Source organism: Calidris pugnax, unplaced genomic scaffold (assembly GCF_001431845.1).
Source record: "Calidris pugnax isolate Ruff unplaced genomic scaffold, ASM143184v1 scaffold32, whole genome shotgun sequence".
In the NCBI taxonomy this organism is placed as follows: Eukaryota; Metazoa; Chordata; class Aves; order Charadriiformes; family Scolopacidae; genus Calidris; species Calidris pugnax.
Genome location: NW_015090783.1, coordinates 1231533 through 1250060, shown reverse-complemented (window position 1 = coordinate 1250060; position 18528 = coordinate 1231533). Strand labels below are relative to the sequence as shown.

Sequence of the window (18528 nt, the reverse complement as noted above, 5' to 3'; positions counted from 1 at the left end):
AAGAAGGGTTTGTGGTTTTTTGGGGGGCATATTATGCAGGATAACTAAGAACAGAAGTCGTTGCTAAGAGAATGATTTAAGGTGGGATGGGGCGGGATTATTTAGTTGTTTTTAACTATTTAAGAGTGAAGTGCTGTGTGAAATGGAGTCCCCAGTGGTTGCTGCTGGAGCCCATGACTGCATGTCAGTGAGCAGGGGAAGGGCTGAGGTGCAGCAGCACAGGCTCTGGCAGGGCTCAGCTGCACAGGCACAAGGAATGACCCTGCTTTGCCTTCCCAGCCTCTAGCAATTAGCAAGGCTGAGTCCTCGGGAGCCAGAAACTGCCTCTGTGCACACACTGGCTCAGCAACACCCAGGGCCCAGCCAGCAAGACCATGGAAAATTCCATTTAATAATTTTGAGCTCTACAACAGCTTGTGGCAGCAAGTACCACAATTTATAAACTGAACAGGGGGGTGAAAAAAGCGTCTGTTTTAAACCCACTGTTTACTGGGTCACTGACATAGCTATTTTTGTCCAGAGTTCCATGTGGGGAGTGTCTGTGTGTCTTCAAACATAAGCTCCTGACACACTGATGTAATTTGTCCTGTGGAGTAGCTTTCCACAGTCAGGTGGGCATATAAACAAGCCACACACCACCAGTCCCGTCAGAGAGCTATTGAAGTAAAAGGCTCAAGCATGTCCCTTGTAGTTTGGGTGCAGCTGGTTGTATTCAGTCAGTGCTGTTGACACGCGTGTGGATAGCTCAAGGTTTAGCTGCTATTGTAGAAAACCCTGTAAGTACCTTGTAAGTACCTTGGCCAAAGTGTGCAGGACAATGGACTTGAGCATGGCCTCCAGGCAACTACCCATAACAGCTTGTTACAGTACAGTGCAGGCTAAGCAGGTCCTGGAAGTGGATTATTCTGGATGCCTGAGAGCCATGAAGTTTCTAAACCTATGCAGTAAAAAAGTTACTGCTTCTCCTTTACATCAGTTCTCTTCCCATTATACTCTCAGCTTCCAAGGCTGTAAGAAAATGTAGCTACTGTGGCCTGGCCCTTGCCTCTGGGGAAGCACAAGTTCCTTGGCCTTCATCAGAAAGATGAGCAGGAAACCAAACCCTGGGTACAGCGGAGGTGCAGCTGAGCACAGATCGCTAACACAAACAGACACAGTGCACTAATGGAATGTATTAGGCAGCAAAGAGAGAAAAACAGACAGGGAAACATCCTGCCTCCTCAGCACCTTAGGAAGGTAAACAGAAACAATCACATCTCCCACTAAAACTAAACTGATGGAAAAAAAGCAGCAATTTGCCAAATAGAAGGACCAGGGCAAATCCCTGCTCCCCCTGTGCTTGTTTGCCAATTCAGACCACAAGCCAAGATCTCTCTCCCATTGTTTATTCCCTGTTAGTGCCTTTCAGCACTGCCTGTCTAGTAGGATGTTCCACAAACAGTAGGAACCCAGTGCAGAGGGGGACGAGGGTAACTGCATCATGAGCTGGTCTCAGGAGAGCTTCTTTCACTGTCACCATTTCTCTGATGTTCAGGCAGTCATTCCAGAAGACCAGAAGCTGATGTGCCTGTGCCAAAGGGCCTCTCAATTCTACTGTCTCTGGCCAGAGACCCTAAAAAGGGGCAGGCTCCAGTTTTTCCATCAAGGATTTGATCCAGCTTGTTCCATTGATCAGTTTTGTAGTGGCAATGACGTACTCTGTGCCTCCATCTTCCATTTGGGACAGAAATCTCAGTGCAGCAATTTCAGCGTATGTCACACCTCCCAGGAAGAACACCAGAGTGACTCGGTTCTCGCCGTGTTGACCTGTGCATTCAGAGAAATGTACAGGTTGTCTTAGCTTTATTTTTACCCCTCCTATCCATCAGCTGTCAGTCAAACTCAAAATGACCTAAACCTAAAATAAAGATAGCAGCTGAATTTGAGGAGAAACGTATGGGGCAGAATACCAGCCTGGGGCCCAGAAAAGCAGACTACTGCCAGCTCTGGAGTCTTTACAGAATGTGCTTCTATCTGCTATTAGCCTCTGTAAGGCTTAATACTGGGAGAGTGATGCTGACCCTCTTGGTTAAGTAATGTTACTTATTAAAATCAGAGTGTAAGGTTAATTTTAGTACTCTGATGAGAAGGTAAACAAATGTACAGCTCTATTGTACCTTCAGTGCACATGGTGCTGTGCATTAATAGCAGGCTCAATATATGACTGGACTTTTTAAAGAGGCCAGAAAGCTATCTGTCAAAAATGGGTTAGGTAGAGCTAATACTGCTGTGGGACAGGGAGATGTCCAGGACTCCACCAGCCCTGGTTTCAGTTTGCCTCATTCCAGCCTAACAGAGATCCATCTCCCTTTAAAAAATGGGAAAACAAAGCAAAACTTACGCTTTTTCTGAAGGCCAGTAGGTAACTGCTGCCTCTCCTCAAAATGGGGACCCGGCAGCATCTTTAAAACCTCCTCTATGCTCCGCCACCCCGGCCGAGCCAGTAGCTGTGCCAGACGTACGCTTAGGGGAGCGTAGCCGCTGTACACATAGGAGATATCGTTGGGGTTCTGCAGGAGAGAGCAGAGTGTGAGCAATAGGTGAGTGCTACTTCACGCTGAAAAACAGCACCATAGAAAAAAAAAAAAGTAAAATACAGATAAAAGATGAAGGTTTTCCTGCTGCACATAATTCTGTATTGTTAGACATAACGTTCTCTGCTGGGGAGCATCTTTACCTGTTCATTAACATCATCCATCCATAAGCGCAGGGTTTTCCTGATCGTTGGGTAGTTATTCCTACCGCTTGTCTGAGGTTTCAGGAGTCCAGCCTTTTCTAAGTTGTTTAAGGTCAATATATGTTCATAGCCATAAGTCTGCAATATGAAAAATTTGCCTTTAATACCACAACAATAATCCATGACAAGTGTGTTTAAAAAAAAAAGAAAAAAAAAGGCAAAGATGTTTGTTTAAAATAGTTTTTTGGTTAAGATCTCTCTAGAATGTAACTTATTTAGAGTGTTTAAGTCGTAATAGTAAAAAGTGCAATGATATAAACCTCTCCATATCTACATGTTTTAAAACACATATAAGCACCTCCTGAGTCATTGCTATCAGCCCAAAGAGAAGCCTCGGTGCTCTGTCTGTACACACTGGAGGTCAACGCTACCCATAGATGAGTCTCTCTAGAATGCAAGTGGTGTAGAGCTGAGGCTTCCATGTGGATTCTCTCAGAAATTTACTGATCCAAAAGGTACAGACCAACCTGGAGAATCTCTCTTTTGTAATGGTCCAGAACCTTCTGCTTCAGTCCACTATTGCACACAGATTGCAAGCAAACGAGACGTAAGATCTTGATTAACGGGTGTTTTTGAGCTATGCAGTCTTCAATATAATTGTTAACCTATTAAAAAAAAACAAAACACCAAAACATAACCTGTTATTTAGTGACCTGTTAAAGTACCTAGAAGATCTAGAAAGATCTGCTCAAGACCATCTGTAAACAGTGATCCAGCACTAGTTCCACCTCAGGTCTTTCTAGAGCGTGTCTGTTCTACAGGCAATAGCCAAGACTTTGTCTCATGCACTGAAAAAATTCTGATTAATGGTCCTCAATCTTTCACTGATCCCTCAGAGCACTTGGTGCCCCTGTAAAGTCAAAGCACCCCAGCTGTACACATCTGTTACAGGCAACGACAGACAACTGGAGCCTGGCAAAGCACACGGTACAGCATCATCTCCACGTACACTCAGCAATGTGTGTCACTTGGAAAAAAACTGCAAATGTGCAGGAGACACATGTGAGAGCTCACAACCTTTACACTGGAAGGAGACAGGCATCATCTAGATCAGATTTCTCCTCCCTCAAAAAAAAAAAAAGGAAAAGATCCAGAGAAATAAGTTTGATTTTTTTTGAAGACGTAAGAGTCACTAATTGTCTTTATCTACTTACCTTGTCTGTGTCTATGCCAGACATGAACTCTTGTTCCACTGTTAAATTATCAAAGAAATCTTCAGATGCTTTGGGAAAAGAATGAAAATCAATACAATAGCAACTGACAGCGTATTTTGTACATTTAACATTTCAGCAGAGATGCACTGGATGGAGCACAGCCAATTTTTGCCAAGCTGAGTGATGTCCATCAAGCTGCCTTGCATCTCGCTATATTGAAATCAGTCAGAAAGACTATTCAATGGATACTCACTGGTGATGTCTTTGATGAGTTCTGCAATGGAGGTGTGGTTTGCTAGAGAACTTCTTGCTGCCTGCATGTGTGGCAACTGTGACACAAACTGCTTAATCTCTCCAACCGTTTTCGCGTGGTGTCTTTCCTAAAGAAGTCCATCGCTTCGGTTAGGTCTTGTTCAGATTAATAACATCAACTAGATCATTTTATCATGAAAAAGACTTTACTCACTGCAACAGCAGATACTGCCAGAGATATGCAACCGCTCAGACAAAAGCCTTTAAATGCTTACACTAAAGTCAGAGCATTATGAGTAACACCACTTTGATCATTAGAAGAGGCAGGACATAATATAACAGGATCATTAGACTGTATTTTTTTTCCATTATACCAGTGTTGCCAATCACTTTTCTCCACCTTTGTCTGATTTCAGCCATCACTATCTCCTCCTCAGTCTCCCTACCAGCAAAACTACTTTTTTTCATGCAAAGATGAATTACTTTGCTAGCTGCCAGTAAACATGGAGCTGTAGGCAAACGCAGTCAGAGATAGGGGACATTTCTCCTCAAAGCAGTAGTGAAAGGTGCTGAGGAACTGGGTTGGCAGGGTCTGTGTCCCTCGCAAGCAGAAGCCTGCCAGTCACTGTACCTGGCTGTAACAACGTCCCAGGTTTTGAGCAAGGAACTGATGAAGCACAATGCAGATTTCAACTCTCAGAGCAGTCCAGAGGTCTGTATTTCATTTGGGCTACTTGCCTCTTGCTGCAACTTGGAATAAAAATAATAATAATTTGACTCATATGTGAAGGATTTAAATGGACAAGTGCAGGCAGGAGAGTGATAATGACGAAGCCTGCAATTTAAGAAGTCCTCTGCTGCCAGTGTGCTGCTGTTTCATTATCACCTATTACTGCTGACAATTTCTTAAATTTCTTTTTTTTAACAACCAGTATGAATAATCCATCTTTAGCACCTTCAGCACTAATGTTGCAGTAACAGACGTTTACTAAGAGATGAGGCTGAGCACATGGTATTTCAGTTAAAGCACCGTTACCTTGTCTTAAATGTGGCAGAAGTGAAGAGGCAAAGAAAAAAACATAAGGAAATATAATCAGTGTAACAAGTTCTATCGAGAATAACCACAAAGTCTCAAAAGAGAGATATGGGGGCTCAGTTCCTTTATGAATCATCAACAGGATGTTTTCAAACAAAACCACAAACACAACCCATCCCATAGCACTCTCCAGCTTTGCCTAAGGTGATAGGTGAGCTTGAATTTACAGGTCAAGCCTCCTGCTGTTTTCTATGCCAGCCACAATATTCTATCAACGTACATTCTGGAGTTTTATTTCTTAAAGCCTTTTCTCTGTATCGCCAGTGAATACAGAGGGAAAAGGACCTTTCAGTTAACAGGAAACAGCAACAACAAAGTGGAATTGATCAGTACACTAAAATTAACCTTTGGCGTCTCGCAGAGGGAAGCAGCACCTACCTGCTCTGCAGACTGAAGAAAGCAATTCCTAGTAAGGGAACTATGGGCTCACACAGCAGAATTGTGGTTTAGGCTGGCACAAGACAAGCTTTTAACAGTGAGGATAGGAAAAGCCCCAGAACAGAGATGGGGAGAAGAGAGGATCTGCGTTACTACAGGATTCTTAAGAGGAGATTTGACCAACACCTACTCAGAACAGTTGAAGTGGAGCTGATCTCATCCCAGGGCAGAGGAACAGCCTGGGGAAGCTTCTGAAGACTACCTGCTTTTCTTCTGGTTGGGGGATTACTCCATGGCAACAGCACACGCTGCCAGTCACAGCCCAGCTGAATGCAGGCTGTGACTTACCTGACGACAAGAATGCCCAAGGGATGCACAGTCGGATACAGGCCTCACCTCAAAGGCTGCTGAGATGATCTTGGCTTTCTTGCTCAGCACCGACCCCACAGCATTGAAGTTCTTGTCCCGGATTTCAGCATACAGCTCTTCAGCAGAGTTCAGCTGGAGCTTCTTGGGTTCTGTGGGGAGATCTTTCCCACCCTCACCTTGCTTCTTCGGGGCAAACTTCTCAGGAGGGAGTTTCACATAAGCTACCAAATGCAGAGAAATAACCATTATAAGGACTGGAACTTCACCACCCTAAGTTAAGATAAGCAAGCTGTGTCCCCTGAGCAGTTCTGAGCAGTAAAGCTAATATAAATGCCCAAATGACTCAGTGCATATGTGATAATTAAGGGGAGTCTCACCCAGGGACCCAGGGATATATGCACACATACATGATCAGAACCCAAGTGCTAGCTACCCAGCTACCAAAGAGGTTTGGAGGCAGCCTTCCAGCCAGTCTTCAGTAAGCAGGAGGGATTAAAACCTGTAAATGCCTCTCTGGAGTTTTTCACACTACCTCCTGAAGAGCAGGAGAGCGCTCTGGATAGCCTTTCACAAACTGTTCCTGTCCCCTCGGTGTGGCACACGAGCCAGTCAGGCTGGAGGGTGAAGGCACACTCTTAACGTTTCTCCTCCCACGCTGTGTTCTGTGTCCCCATGGCTGCACCCAGCCAACATCCAAAATACACCCATTCAGTAACCATGCTCTGAACCCAACACCCCTTCCTAGGCAAGAATAAAGCCAGAGCTGATCTCGATGGGATGCTTCAGACCCAAGCTGAGTTCAGGTGAGCAGCTCCCACCTCACAGTCATTTAGCAAAGCAGAAACCCACCTGACACACGTTAACCCCCTCCAGCAAGCCAGAGACCCCCCGTACCCGGCAGTACTTACTGTTCTGAATTCCATAGATTTCATCTATCAGCCCCTCGTACGTCAGCTGCGTAGCCAACGGCGTCAGCAGATCAACGTTGCGGTCCAGCAACAAGAGGGTGTCAAAGACGGGAAATATCGAGTTCTGGCTTCCAGGGAACTCGCGCTTCATCCTGATCATCATATTAGCCACGTGCTGAAAATAAATCACGTTAGTCTGGTTATGGCGCAGGCCACTGCAGACAGATTTGACTTCTAGGCCCTACAAGCACATGCAAGTATGGGGTGCAGCCCTGTGTAAAGGAGGAGAATGGCAAGAGGTACAGACCGGCTGACAGATCAGGGGAGGACAAGACCAGAAAAAAAAAAAACAACCAAAAAAAAGGTACTTCTCTGCTGCTCTCTGCAGCTTAGCAAGACAGTGACTGGGGCCGAAGCACTGGGTTCATCTCAAGCTTCTCCCTCATTACAAAAGGTACCAATTAAACCACAGGGCATTCAGAGAGAAGAAAAAAGAGTGAGTTACAGGGAGAGATGAAAAAGCAAAGGCATGAGCAGAAGGTTACGTATTTCCTGCTTTATTCAGCCCTTCAGATAACCAACAGTTAAAACTCCACAGAAATAAGAACTGCTGAAAACATAAAGGTATGAGCATCTATGAGCAAAAAGCATCCAAAATCAGATAAATCCTCCTGGCAGGAAGGCTTATGGAACAGCAAAGATTGTTCTTTTGGCCAGAGATGACAAAGACCAATGGCCACAATCCCAAAATTCCAGTATGACAAGAAGGGTCCATGACTGGATTCTGAAAACCCACAGATGTGTTTAACCAAACACTCCTTAAAGCAGTTCCAAAGAACAAGATGCAGTTTTTAAGCAGCAATGTTTGCCTCACCCGGGCACACTCGCCCTTCCCAAAAATCTGCGGGATGGTTCCGTAGAGAGCCTGCAGCGTCATCAGCCCCTTGGCCGCGTGGTACAGACTCGTCTGGTCGCTCTCCAGGTAACATTCCTAAACAAGAAGAAGGATTCCCGATGGAAGGTTTTGATCCAACACAGCTGCTTCCCCAGCTGAACGTGGTCCATATGAAGAGTTCAGAGCAGACATAGGCTGAGGAAAAGCTATGATTGTTGGCAAATATGGACCTTATCTATGCTGTACATCAAATCACTTGATCAGACCAGACACTGTAATACTTCTGAACCCTACATGCTACTCCCAGTTTGATGCAGAGGGGTTAAAAAAGCCAGAACGCAACTGCGAAGAGACTCTCCCTCTAATTAGGCCAATCTGGGAGCACAACACCTCAGCACAGCTGCCGACAAGCAGCTGCAAGCCCTGACGTGTCCTCTGGGCTACGCTTAATCAGGCAGAGATGGCCAAAGAAACTCTCCAACCTTCCTGTCCCCAGACACAGCATTCTGAGAAAACAGGGTACACAGCTGGTATGTGGCAGCTGCTAATTCGGGGTGCAGCATAGGGTACAGTGCTCACCCTTGTACATGGCTCTTCAGCCACACATTGACACAAACTGTGCTAAGCTGTTTGTAATGACTAAGTATTCAAGCCTCATGGATGCTCGATTTGTGAAAATAACACCAGCAGTTAAAGCTGGAGGTACAGGGGTGCAGCTTGGGGTAGTGACTATTCCTTCAGAAAGCACTCTGAGAAGTTCAGGCTCAGCTCAGCACTCAGGATCAAGCCACATTTGTTCTGCAAGGCCTTTCCCTTCTGCGTGGGTCATCAGCAAACCCCCTGAGAGCCTCCGTACCAAACACCAACAGCCAACACAAAAAATGCACAGCGTTTTTCCTCAAAGACGAAACAAGTGCTTACCTTGAACGCGCTCTCAGACTCCATGGAGAGGAGGTCTCCGTCGAAGGGGATCAAGTCCAGGCTGTACTGCTCCCGGTGGATGAAGGACCCCAGCACGCCCTGCTCCTTCAGCCACTGCTCGCAGAGCAGGCTGCGGCGCGGCACAAAGAGGATGTGAAAGTCCCTCTGGGGAGAGCGGCCTCTGTCTTCCCTGGAAGAGTCACAGGCAGGAGCACAGCAAACGGTAACTCAGCTGGGCAGGTGACGGGTGCAGCCCAGGGGCTGGGGACACTGAATTCAGAGGAGATGGGAACACTGGGCTTGGTGATTATTGCCAACTTCCAGCCCCAGCTTTGTGTTTCAGAATGCTTTTTTACCCACCCCCCCACACGCATCCACAGCCACAGGTGGACAAGGTGACTCTATTTTAAAACACATATAAGCACCTCCTGAGTCATTGCTATCAGCCCAAAGAGAAGCCTCGGTGCTCTGTCTGTACACACTGGAGGTCAACGCTACCCATAGATGAGTCTCTCTAGAATGCAAGTGGTGTAGAGCTGAGGCTTCCATGTGGATTCTCTCAGAAATTTACTGATCCAAAAGGTACAGACCAACCTGGAGAATCTCTCTTTTGTAATGGTCCAGAACCTTCTGCTTCAGTCCACTATTGCACACAGATTGCAAGCAAACGAGACGTAAGATCTTGATTAACGGGTGTTTTTGAGCTATGCAGTCTTCAATATAATTGTTAACCTATTAAAAAAAAACAAAACACCAAAACATAACCTGTTATTTAGTGACCTGTTAAAGTACCTAGAAGATCTAGAAAGATCTGCTCAAGACCATCTGTAAACAGTGATCCAGCACTAGTTCCACCTCAGGTCTTTCTAGAGCGTGTCTGTTCTACAGGCAATAGCCAAGACTTTGTCTCATGCACTGAAAAAATTCTGATTAATGGTCCTCAATCTTTCACTGATCCCTCAGAGCACTTGGTGCCCCTGTAAAGTCAAAGCACCCCAGCTGTACACATCTGTTACAGGCAACGACAGACAACTGGAGCCTGGCAAAGCACACGGTACAGCATCATCTCCACGTACACTCAGCAATGTGTGTCACTTGGAAAAAAACTGCAAATGTGCAGGAGACACATGTGAGAGCTCACAACCTTTACACTGGAAGGAGACAGGCATCATCTAGATCAGATTTCTCCTCCCTCAAAAAAAAAAAAAGGAAAAGATCCAGAGAAATAAGTTTGATTTTTTTTGAAGACGTAAGAGTCACTAATTGTCTTTATCTACTTACCTTGTCTGTGTCTATGCCAGACATGAACTCTTGTTCCACTGTTAAATTATCAAAGAAATCTTCAGATGCTTTGGGAAAAGAATGAAAATCAATACAATAGCAACTGACAGCGTATTTTGTACATTTAACATTTCAGCAGAGATGCACTGGATGGAGCACAGCCAATTTTTGCCAAGCTGAGTGATGTCCATCAAGCTGCCTTGCATCTCGCTATATTGAAATCAGTCAGAAAGACTATTCAATGGATACTCACTGGTGATGTCTTTGATGAGTTCTGCAATGGAGGTGTGGTTTGCTAGAGAACTTCTTGCTGCCTGCATGTGTGGCAACTGTGACACAAACTGCTTAATCTCTCCAACCGTTTTCGCGTGGTGTCTTTCCTAAAGAAGTCCATCGCTTCGGTTAGGTCTTGTTCAGATTAATAACATCAACTAGATCATTTTATCATGAAAAAGACTTTACTCACTGCAACAGCAGATACTGCCAGAGATATGCAACCGCTCAGACAAAAGCCTTTAAATGCTTACACTAAAGTCAGAGCATTATGAGTAACACCACTTTGATCATTAGAAGAGGCAGGACATAATATAACAGGATCATTAGACTGTATTTTTTTTCCATTATACCAGTGTTGCCAATCACTTTTCTCCACCTTTGTCTGATTTCAGCCATCACTATCTCCTCCTCAGTCTCCCTACCAGCAAAACTACTTTTTTTCATGCAAAGATGAATTACTTTGCTAGCTGCCAGTAAACATGGAGCTGTAGGCAAACGCAGTCAGAGATAGGGGACATTTCTCCTCAAAGCAGTAGTGAAAGGTGCTGAGGAACTGGGTTGGCAGGGTCTGTGTCCCTCGCAAGCAGAAGCCTGCCAGTCACTGTACCTGGCTGTAACAACGTCCCAGGTTTTGAGCAAGGAACTGATGAAGCACAATGCAGATTTCAACTCTCAGAGCAGTCCAGAGGTCTGTATTTCATTTGGGCTACTTGCCTCTTGCTGCAACTTGGAATAAAAATAATAATAATTTGACTCATATGTGAAGGATTTAAATGGACAAGTGCAGGCAGGAGAGTGATAATGACGAAGCCTGCAATTTAAGAAGTCCTCTGCTGCCAGTGTGCTGCTGTTTCATTATCACCTATTACTGCTGACAATTTCTTAAATTTCTTTTTTTTAACAACCAGTATGAATAATCCATCTTTAGCACCTTCAGCACTAATGTTGCAGTAACAGACGTTTACTAAGAGATGAGGCTGAGCACATGGTATTTCAGTTAAAGCACCGTTACCTTGTCTTAAATGTGGCAGAAGTGAAGAGGCAAAGAAAAAAACATAAGGAAATATAATCAGTGTAACAAGTTCTATCGAGAATAACCACAAAGTCTCAAAAGAGAGATATGGGGGCTCAGTTCCTTTATGAATCATCAACAGGATGTTTTCAAACAAAACCACAAACACAACCCATCCCATAGCACTCTCCAGCTTTGCCTAAGGTGATAGGTGAGCTTGAATTTACAGGTCAAGCCTCCTGCTGTTTTCTATGCCAGCCACAATATTCTATCAACGTACATTCTGGAGTTTTATTTCTTAAAGCCTTTTCTCTGTATCGCCAGTGAATACAGAGGGAAAAGGACCTTTCAGTTAACAGGAAACAGCAACAACAAAGTGGAATTGATCAGTACACTAAAATTAACCTTTGGCGTCTCGCAGAGGGAAGCAGCACCTGGCTGCTCTGCAGACTGAAGAAAGCAATTCCTAGTAAGGGAACTATGGGCTCACACAGCAGAATTGTGGTTTAGGCTGGCACAAGACAAGCTTTTAACAGTGAGGATAGGAAAAGCCCCAGAACAGAGATGGGGAGAAGAGAGGATCTGCGTTACTACAGGATTCTTAAGAGGAGATTTGACCAACACCTACTCAGAACAGTTGAAGTGGAGCTGATCTCATCCCAGGGCAGAGGAACAGCCTGGGGAAGCTTCTGAAGACTACCTGCTTTTCTTCTGGTTGGGGGATTACTCCATGGCAACAGCACACGCTGCCAGTCACAGCCCAGCTGAATGCAGGCTGTGACTTACCTGACGACAAGAATGCCCAAGGGATGCACAGTCGGATACAGGCCTCACCTCAAAGGCTGCTGAGATGATCTTGGCTTTCTTGCTCAGCACCGACCCCACAGCATTGAAGTTCTTGTCCCGGATTTCAGCATACAGCTCTTCAGCAGAGTTCAGCTGGAGCTTCTTGGGTTCTGTGGGGAGATCTTTCCCACCCTCACCTTGCTTCTTCGGGGCAAACTTCTCAGGAGGGAGTTTCACATAAGCTACCAAATGCAGAGAAATAACCATTATAAGGACTGGAACTTCACCACCCTAAGTTAAGATAAGCAAGCTGTGTCCCCTGAGCAGTTCTGAGCAGTAAAGCTAATATAAATGCCCAAATGACTCAGTGCATATGTGATAATTAAGGGGAGTCTCACCCAGGGACCCAGGGATATATGCACACATACATGATCAGAACCCAAGTGCTAGCTACCCAGCTACCAAAGAGGTTTGGAGGCAGCCTTCCAGCCAGTCTTCAGTAAGCAGGAGGGATTAAAACCTGTAAATGCCTCTCTGGAGTTTTTCACACTACCTCCTGAAGAGCAGGAGAGCGCTCTGGATAGCCTTTCACAAACTGTTCCTGTCCCCTCGGTGTGGCACACGAGCCAGTCAGGCTGGAGGGTGAAGGCACACTCTTAACGTTTCTCCTCCCACGCTGTGTTCTGTGTCCCCATGGCTGCACCCAGCCAACATCCAAAATACACCCATTCAGTAACCATGCTCTGAACCCAGCACCCCTTCCTAGGCAAGAATAAAGCCAGAGCTGATCTCGATGGGATGCTTCAGACCCAAGCTGAGTTCAGGTGAGCAGCTCCCACCTCACAGTCATTTAGCAAAGCAGAAACCCACCTGACACACGTTAACCCCCTCCAGCAAGCCAGAGACCCCCCGTACCCGGCAGTACTTACTGTTCTGAATTCCATAGATTTCATCTATCAGCCCCTCGTACGTCAGCTGCGTAGCCAACGGCGTCAGCAGATCAACGTTGCGGTCCAGCAACAAGAGGGTGTCAAAGACGGGAAATATCGAGTTCTGGCTTCCAGGGAACTCGCGCTTCATCCTGATCATCATATTAGCCACGTGCTGAAAATAAATCACGTTAGTCTGGTTATGGCGCAGGCCACTGCAGACAGATTTGACTTCTAGGCCCTACAAGCACATGCAAGTATGGGGTGCAGCCCTGTGTAAAGGAGGAGAATGGCAAGAGGTACAGACCGGCTGACAGATCAGGGGAGGACAAGACCAGAAAAAAAAAAACAACCAAAAAAAAGGTACTTCTCTGCTGCTCTCTGCAGCTTAGCAAGACAGTGACTGGGGCCGAAGCACTGGGTTCATCTCAAGCTTCTCCCTCATTACAAAAGGTACCAATTAAACCACAGGGCATTCAGAGAGAAGAAAAAAGAGTGAGTTACAGGGAGAGATGAAAAAGCAAAGGCATGAGCAGAAGGTTACATATTTCCTGCTTTATTCAGCCCTTCAGATAACCAACAGTTAAAACTCCACAGAAATAAGAACTGCTGAAAACATAAAGGTATGAGCATCTATGAGCAAAAAGCATCCAAAATCAGATAAATCCTCCTGGCAGGAAGGCTTATGGAACAGCAAAGATTGTTCTTTTGGCCAGAGATGACAAAGACCAATGGCCACAATCCCAAAATTCCAGTATGACAAGAAGGGTCCATGACTGGATTCTGAAAACCCACAGATGTGTTTAACCAAACACTCCTTAAAGCAGTTCCAAAGAACAAGATGCAGTTTTTAAGCAGCAACGTTTGCCTCACCCGGGCACACTCCCCCTTCCCAAAAATCTGCGGGATGGTTCCGTAGAGAGCCTGCAGCGTCATCAGCCCCTTGGCCGCGTGGTACAGACTCGTCTGGTCGCTCTCCAGGTAACATTCCTAAACAAGAAGAAGGATTCCCGATGGAAGGTTTTGATCCAACACAGCTGCTTCCCCAGCTGAACGTGGTCCATATGAAGAGTTCAGAGCAGACATAGGCTGAGGAAAAGCTATGATTGTTGGCAAATATGGACCTTATCTATGCTGTACATCAAATCACTTGATCAGACCAGACACTGTAATACTTCTGAACCCTACATGCTACTCCCAGTTTGATGCAGAGGGGTTAAAAAAGCCAGAACGCAACTGCGAAGAGACTCTCCCTCTAATTAGGCCAATCTGGGAGCACAACACCTCAGCACAGCTGCCGACAAGCAGCTGCAAGCCCTGACGTGTCCTCTGGGCTACGCTTAATCAGGCAGAGATGGCCAAAGAAACTCTCCAACCTTCCTGTCCCCAGACGCAGCATTCTGAGAAAACAGGGTACACAGCTGGTATGTGGCAGCTGCTAATTCGGGGTGCAGCATAGGGTACAGTGCTCACCCTTGTACATGGCTCTTCAGCCACACATTGACACAAACTGTGCTAAGCTGTTTGTAATGACTAAGTATTCAAGCCTCATGGATGCTCGATTTGTGAAAATAACACCAGCAGTTAAAGCTGGAGGTACTGGGGTGCAGCTTGGGGTAGTGACTATTCCTTCAGAAAGCACTCTGAGAAGTTCAGGCTCAGCTCAGCACTCAGGATCAAGCCACATTTGTTCTGCAAGGCCTTTCCCTTCTGCGTGGGTCATCAGCAAACCCCCTGAGAGCCTCCGTACCAAACACCAACAGCCAACACAAAAAATGCACAGCGTTTTTCCTCAAAGACGAAACAAGTGCTTACCTTGAACGCGCTCTCAGACTCCATGGAGAGGAGGTCTCCGTCGAAGGGGATCAAGTCCAGGCTGTACTGCTCCCGGTGGATGAAGGACCCCAGCACGCCCTGCTCCTTCAGCCACTGCTCGCAGAGCAGGCTGCGGCGCGGCACGAAGAGGATGTGAAAGTCCCTCTGGGGAGAGCGGCCTCTGTCTTCCCTGGAAGAGTCACAGGCAGGAGCACAGCAAACGGTAACTCAGCTGGGCAGGTGACGGGTGCAGCCCAGGGGCTGGGGACACTGAATTCAGAGGAGATGGGAACACTGGGCTTGGTGATTATTGCCAACTTCCAGCCCCAGCTTTGTGTTTCAGAATGCTTTTTTTACCCACCCCCCATGCACAGCCACAGCCACGGGTGGACAAGGTGACTCTGCTTCCCTGCGGTTCTCAGAAGAGGGGGATCAATCAAAGCATGACTCATTCCAGCTAATCAGAGGGAATGCACATCTTAATGAGAAATACACCCCTCTCCATCGCCAGCCAAAGCGACCCACCGCTCCCTTCCCTCACATTCCGACTCCAGCCCCAGGAATGGCCACGCTGCAGTTTTCATAGAATCATAGACTGGTTTGGGTTGGAAAGGACCTTAAAGATCATCCAGTTCCAACCCCCTGCCCTGGGCAGGGACACCTCCCACCAGACCAGGTTGCTCCAAGCCCCATCCAGCCTGGCCTTGAACCCCTCCAGGGATGGGGCAGCCACAACTTCCCTGAGCAACCTGTTCGTGCCTCACCACCCTCACAGTTCTGGTACCTGCGCTGCACAGAGCCACAACTTCCCTCGGCAACCTGTTCCAGTGCCTCACCACCCTCACAGTTCTGGTGCCTGCGCTGCACGTAGTTCCCCATTTTGGGCCCAGAAGTGACAAACCACAGAGCACTTTCAGGCCAAATCTGTCCCCACACAGGACAGACCCCAACAGCCCCAAGAAGCGACCCCTTGCCCCCACCGCACCGGAGCACATTGTCGGTGATGATGTCCATCAGCTCCAGCTTGGGCCTGACAAAGAAGATGATGTTCTTGACGTCCGCCGGCGGCAGGCGGCCCGGCTTGAGCGTGAACATCTTCTCCACCTCATGTTCCTGCGCAGAGACAAGGGGGAGGGACCCACCAGTGACAAGGCCCCACCACCCGAGGAGCCACCACCCCCCGTTTTTGGGCCCAGAAGTGACAAATCACAGAGAAGTTTCAGGCCAAACCTGTCCCCGCACAGGACAGACCCCAACAGCCCTGAGAAGCGACCCCTCGCCCCCGCCGCACCGGAGCACGTTGTCAGTGATGATGTCCATCAGCTCCAGCTTGGGCCTGACGAAGAAGATGATGTTCTTGACGTCCGCCGGTGGCAGGCGGCCCGGCTTGAGCGTGAACATCTTCTCCACCTCATGTTCCTGTGTGGAGACAAGGCCGTTAGCTGCCCGTGGGGGAGGGACCCACCGGGGGAGGGACCCACTGGTGACAAGGCCCCGCCACCCCCCGCTGCCCACCGCCTTTACCTTCAGGAGTGAGTACTGCGCGATCAGCCCGAAGGGCCCCGTCAGGGGGGGGTGTGAGGGGGTGAATGGGTCCGTCGGTCCGTCCGTCCTCTCCCCCGGCCCCGCTCTCACCTTGGACCCCGCGCACTTGTCCAGGAACTCGCGGAGCTCGCGGCGCCCGGCCTCGCGCAGCGCGGTCAGGTTGACGCGCCCCGAGCTCAGGTGCGCCGCCATCGCCTTCCCCCCGTTCACGTGACGCCGCCCGCCACGTGACGTGTGACGCGTGAGGGCGGTGGCGCGCTGGCACGGGGCAGCCCCACCCCCTCCCGCTGGCGGCACAGCGCCCTCTGGCGGGCACCAGGTCAACCCGGGCGGCAGCGAAAACGCTGCGGAGGCTGAGAGATTTAGGGGGTCTGCCTGGAGAAGGGGGGGTCTGTGAGGAGGTCTGTGGGGGGGTGAGTGGTTTGTGAGGGGGTCTGTGTGGGGATGAGGGGTCTGTGAGGAGGTCTGGGGGGGTGTGAGGGGGTGAATGGGTCCGTCGGTCCGTCCGTCCTCTCCCCCGGCCCCGCTCTCACCTTGGACCCCGCGCACTTGTCCAGGAACTCGCGGAGCTCGCGGCGCCCGGCCTCGCGCAGCGCCGTCAGGTTGACGCGCCCCGAGCTCAGGTGCGCCGCCATTGCCTCCCCCCCGCTCACGTGACACCGCCCGCCACGTGACGTATGACGTGTGAGGGCGGCGGCGCGCTGGCACGGGGCAGCCCCACCCCCTCCCGCTGGCGGCACAGCGCCCTCTGGCGGGCACCAGGTCAACCCGGGCGGCAGCGAAAACGCTGCGGAGGCTGAGAGATTTAGGGGGTCTGCCTGGAGAAGGGGCTCCGGGGAGAACTTAGAGCCCCTTCCAGTACCCAAAGGGGGCTTGAAAGAAAGACGGGGCCAGGCTTTTTAGCAGGGCCTGTTGCGATAGGACGAGGGATAATGGCTTTGAGCTAAAAGAGGGAAGTTTTACAGTAGATACAAGGGAGGGATAATGGCTTTGAACTAAAAGAGGGAATTTTTACAGTAGATACAAAGGAGAAATTTTTTGCATTGGCCCAGGTTGTCCAGAGAGGTGAGAGATGCCCCAGCCCTGGAAACATTCAAGGTCAGGCTGGATCTAGTTGAAGATGTTCCTTCTCAACCTTTAAAGGTCCCTTCCAACCCAAACTATTATATGATTAGTTATTCTATAATTAGGGTCCAGCAGAGGGCCACGAAGATGATCAGAGGGATGGAGCACCTCTCCTGTGAGGACAGGCTGAGAGAGCTGGGGTTGTTCAGCCTGGAGAAGAGAAGGCTCCAAGCAGACCTTACAGCAGCCTTCAAGTGTCTGAAGAGAGCTACAGGAGAGCTGGGGAGGGACTCTTCGTCAGGAAGTGCAGTGACAGGACAAGGGGTAACGGTTTTAAATTGAAGAGGGGAGATTTAGATTAGATACCAGAAAGAAATTCTTTGCTGTGAGGGTGGTGGGACACTGGAACAGGTTGCCCAGAGAAGCTGTGGATGCCCCATCCCTGCAAATGTTTAAGGCCTGGTCTGGTGGGAGGTGTCCCTGCCCATGGAAGGGGGTTTGGAACTAGATGAGCTTTAAGGTCCCTTCCAACTCTAACCATTCTATCATTCTACAATTCAAACCCCTTCTCTTTTGCACCAAATTCCCTGTCTTCCACACTTTTGTTGACATCAGCAACATTTGTCGGCTGCAGGAGGGTTCCCATGAAGTGTTAGTGAAAACATCCCACAACACTGCTAATGTTTTTCTCTCTATTTATTTAGAGTGCGGGCACAGGGCATGTTTGTCCCCACAAAGACCCCGTTACATTCCTAATAGAACAAAAAGATATGAAAGAAAACACACCTTTTTTTTCCAAAATATAACTTTAATATATATATGCATATATACACACACGCACACTATATAGAAGCTGAAAGAATGAAAAAAAAAAAAAAAAAAAGGGATGTCCCACAAACTGTTTTAGGTGTGCACAGCATACAGGTTTCTAGAAAAACCCCACAGCAGCTCCGTCTCTTACCTGCTTCAGGATTTCACGTTTCACACCGACGTCAAACCACAACCCGGAGCTCGGGTTCACTGAGTGAAATCACAATCAAATGAGTAAATGAAAATAAAGATGAAATATT

At 48.0% G+C, this 18528-nt stretch overlaps 2 protein-coding genes across 3 annotated transcripts; both read right to left on the bottom strand.

Annotated features, from left to right (window-relative positions):
- Window positions 1-1369: 1369 nt before the first annotated feature.
- On the bottom strand, window positions 1370-9251 carry LOC106899228 (vacuolar protein sorting-associated protein 33A). Its single transcript, XM_014960970.1, has 11 exons — window positions 9248-9251; window positions 8750-8976; window positions 7808-7924; window positions 6934-7108; window positions 6053-6246; window positions 4184-4310; window positions 3931-3998; window positions 3244-3381; window positions 2717-2854; window positions 2381-2549; window positions 1370-1806 (listed from the first exon to the last, which is right to left on the bottom strand). The coding sequence occupies exons 1-11, from the start codon at window positions 9249-9251 to the stop codon at window positions 1613-1615; spliced, it is 1551 nt and encodes a 516-aa protein (XP_014816456.1). The 3' UTR covers window positions 1370-1612.
- Window positions 9175-16585, bottom strand: LOC106901577 (vacuolar protein sorting-associated protein 33A-like). Of its 2 annotated transcripts, XM_014964427.1 has the most exons (9): window positions 16373-16585; window positions 16140-16267; window positions 14849-15038; window positions 13907-14023; window positions 13034-13208; window positions 12153-12346; window positions 10284-10410; window positions 10031-10098; window positions 9175-9481 (listed from the first exon to the last, which is right to left on the bottom strand). In XM_014964427.1, the coding sequence occupies exons 1-9, from the start codon at window positions 16583-16585 to the stop codon at window positions 9317-9319; spliced, it is 1377 nt and encodes a 458-aa protein (XP_014819913.1). In that variant the 3' UTR covers window positions 9175-9316. The 2 variants fall into 2 exon arrangements, 1 of the variants encoding a protein (XP_014819913.1); XR_001414328.1 differs by lacking the exons at window positions 9175-9481; window positions 10031-10098 and adding an exon at window positions 10914-11032.
- Between the last annotated feature and the right edge of the window lie 1943 nt (window positions 16586-18528).

Coding starts and splice junctions, on each gene's coding strand:
- LOC106899228 (XM_014960970.1), bottom strand. Junction 7,109..7,807: donor GGAAGGGCGAGTGTGCCCGG/GTGAGGCAAACA, acceptor ATTTATTTTCAG/CACGTGGCTAATATGATGAT. Junction 2,550..2,716: donor TGGATGATGTTAATGAACAG/GTAAAGATGCTC, acceptor TCTCTCCTGCAG/AACCCCAACGATATCTCCTA.
- LOC106901577 (XM_014964427.1), bottom strand. CDS start 16,585: ATGGCGGCGCACCTGAGCTCGGGGCGCGTCAACCTGACCGCGCTGCGC. Junction 10,411..12,152: donor TCATCTCAGCAGCCTTTGAG/GTGAGGCCTGTA, acceptor GGACTTCTTTAG/GAAAGACACCACGCGAAAAC. Junction 10,099..10,283: donor ACTCATCAAAGACATCACCA/GTGAGTATCCAT, acceptor CTTTTCCCAAAG/CATCTGAAGATTTCTTTGAT.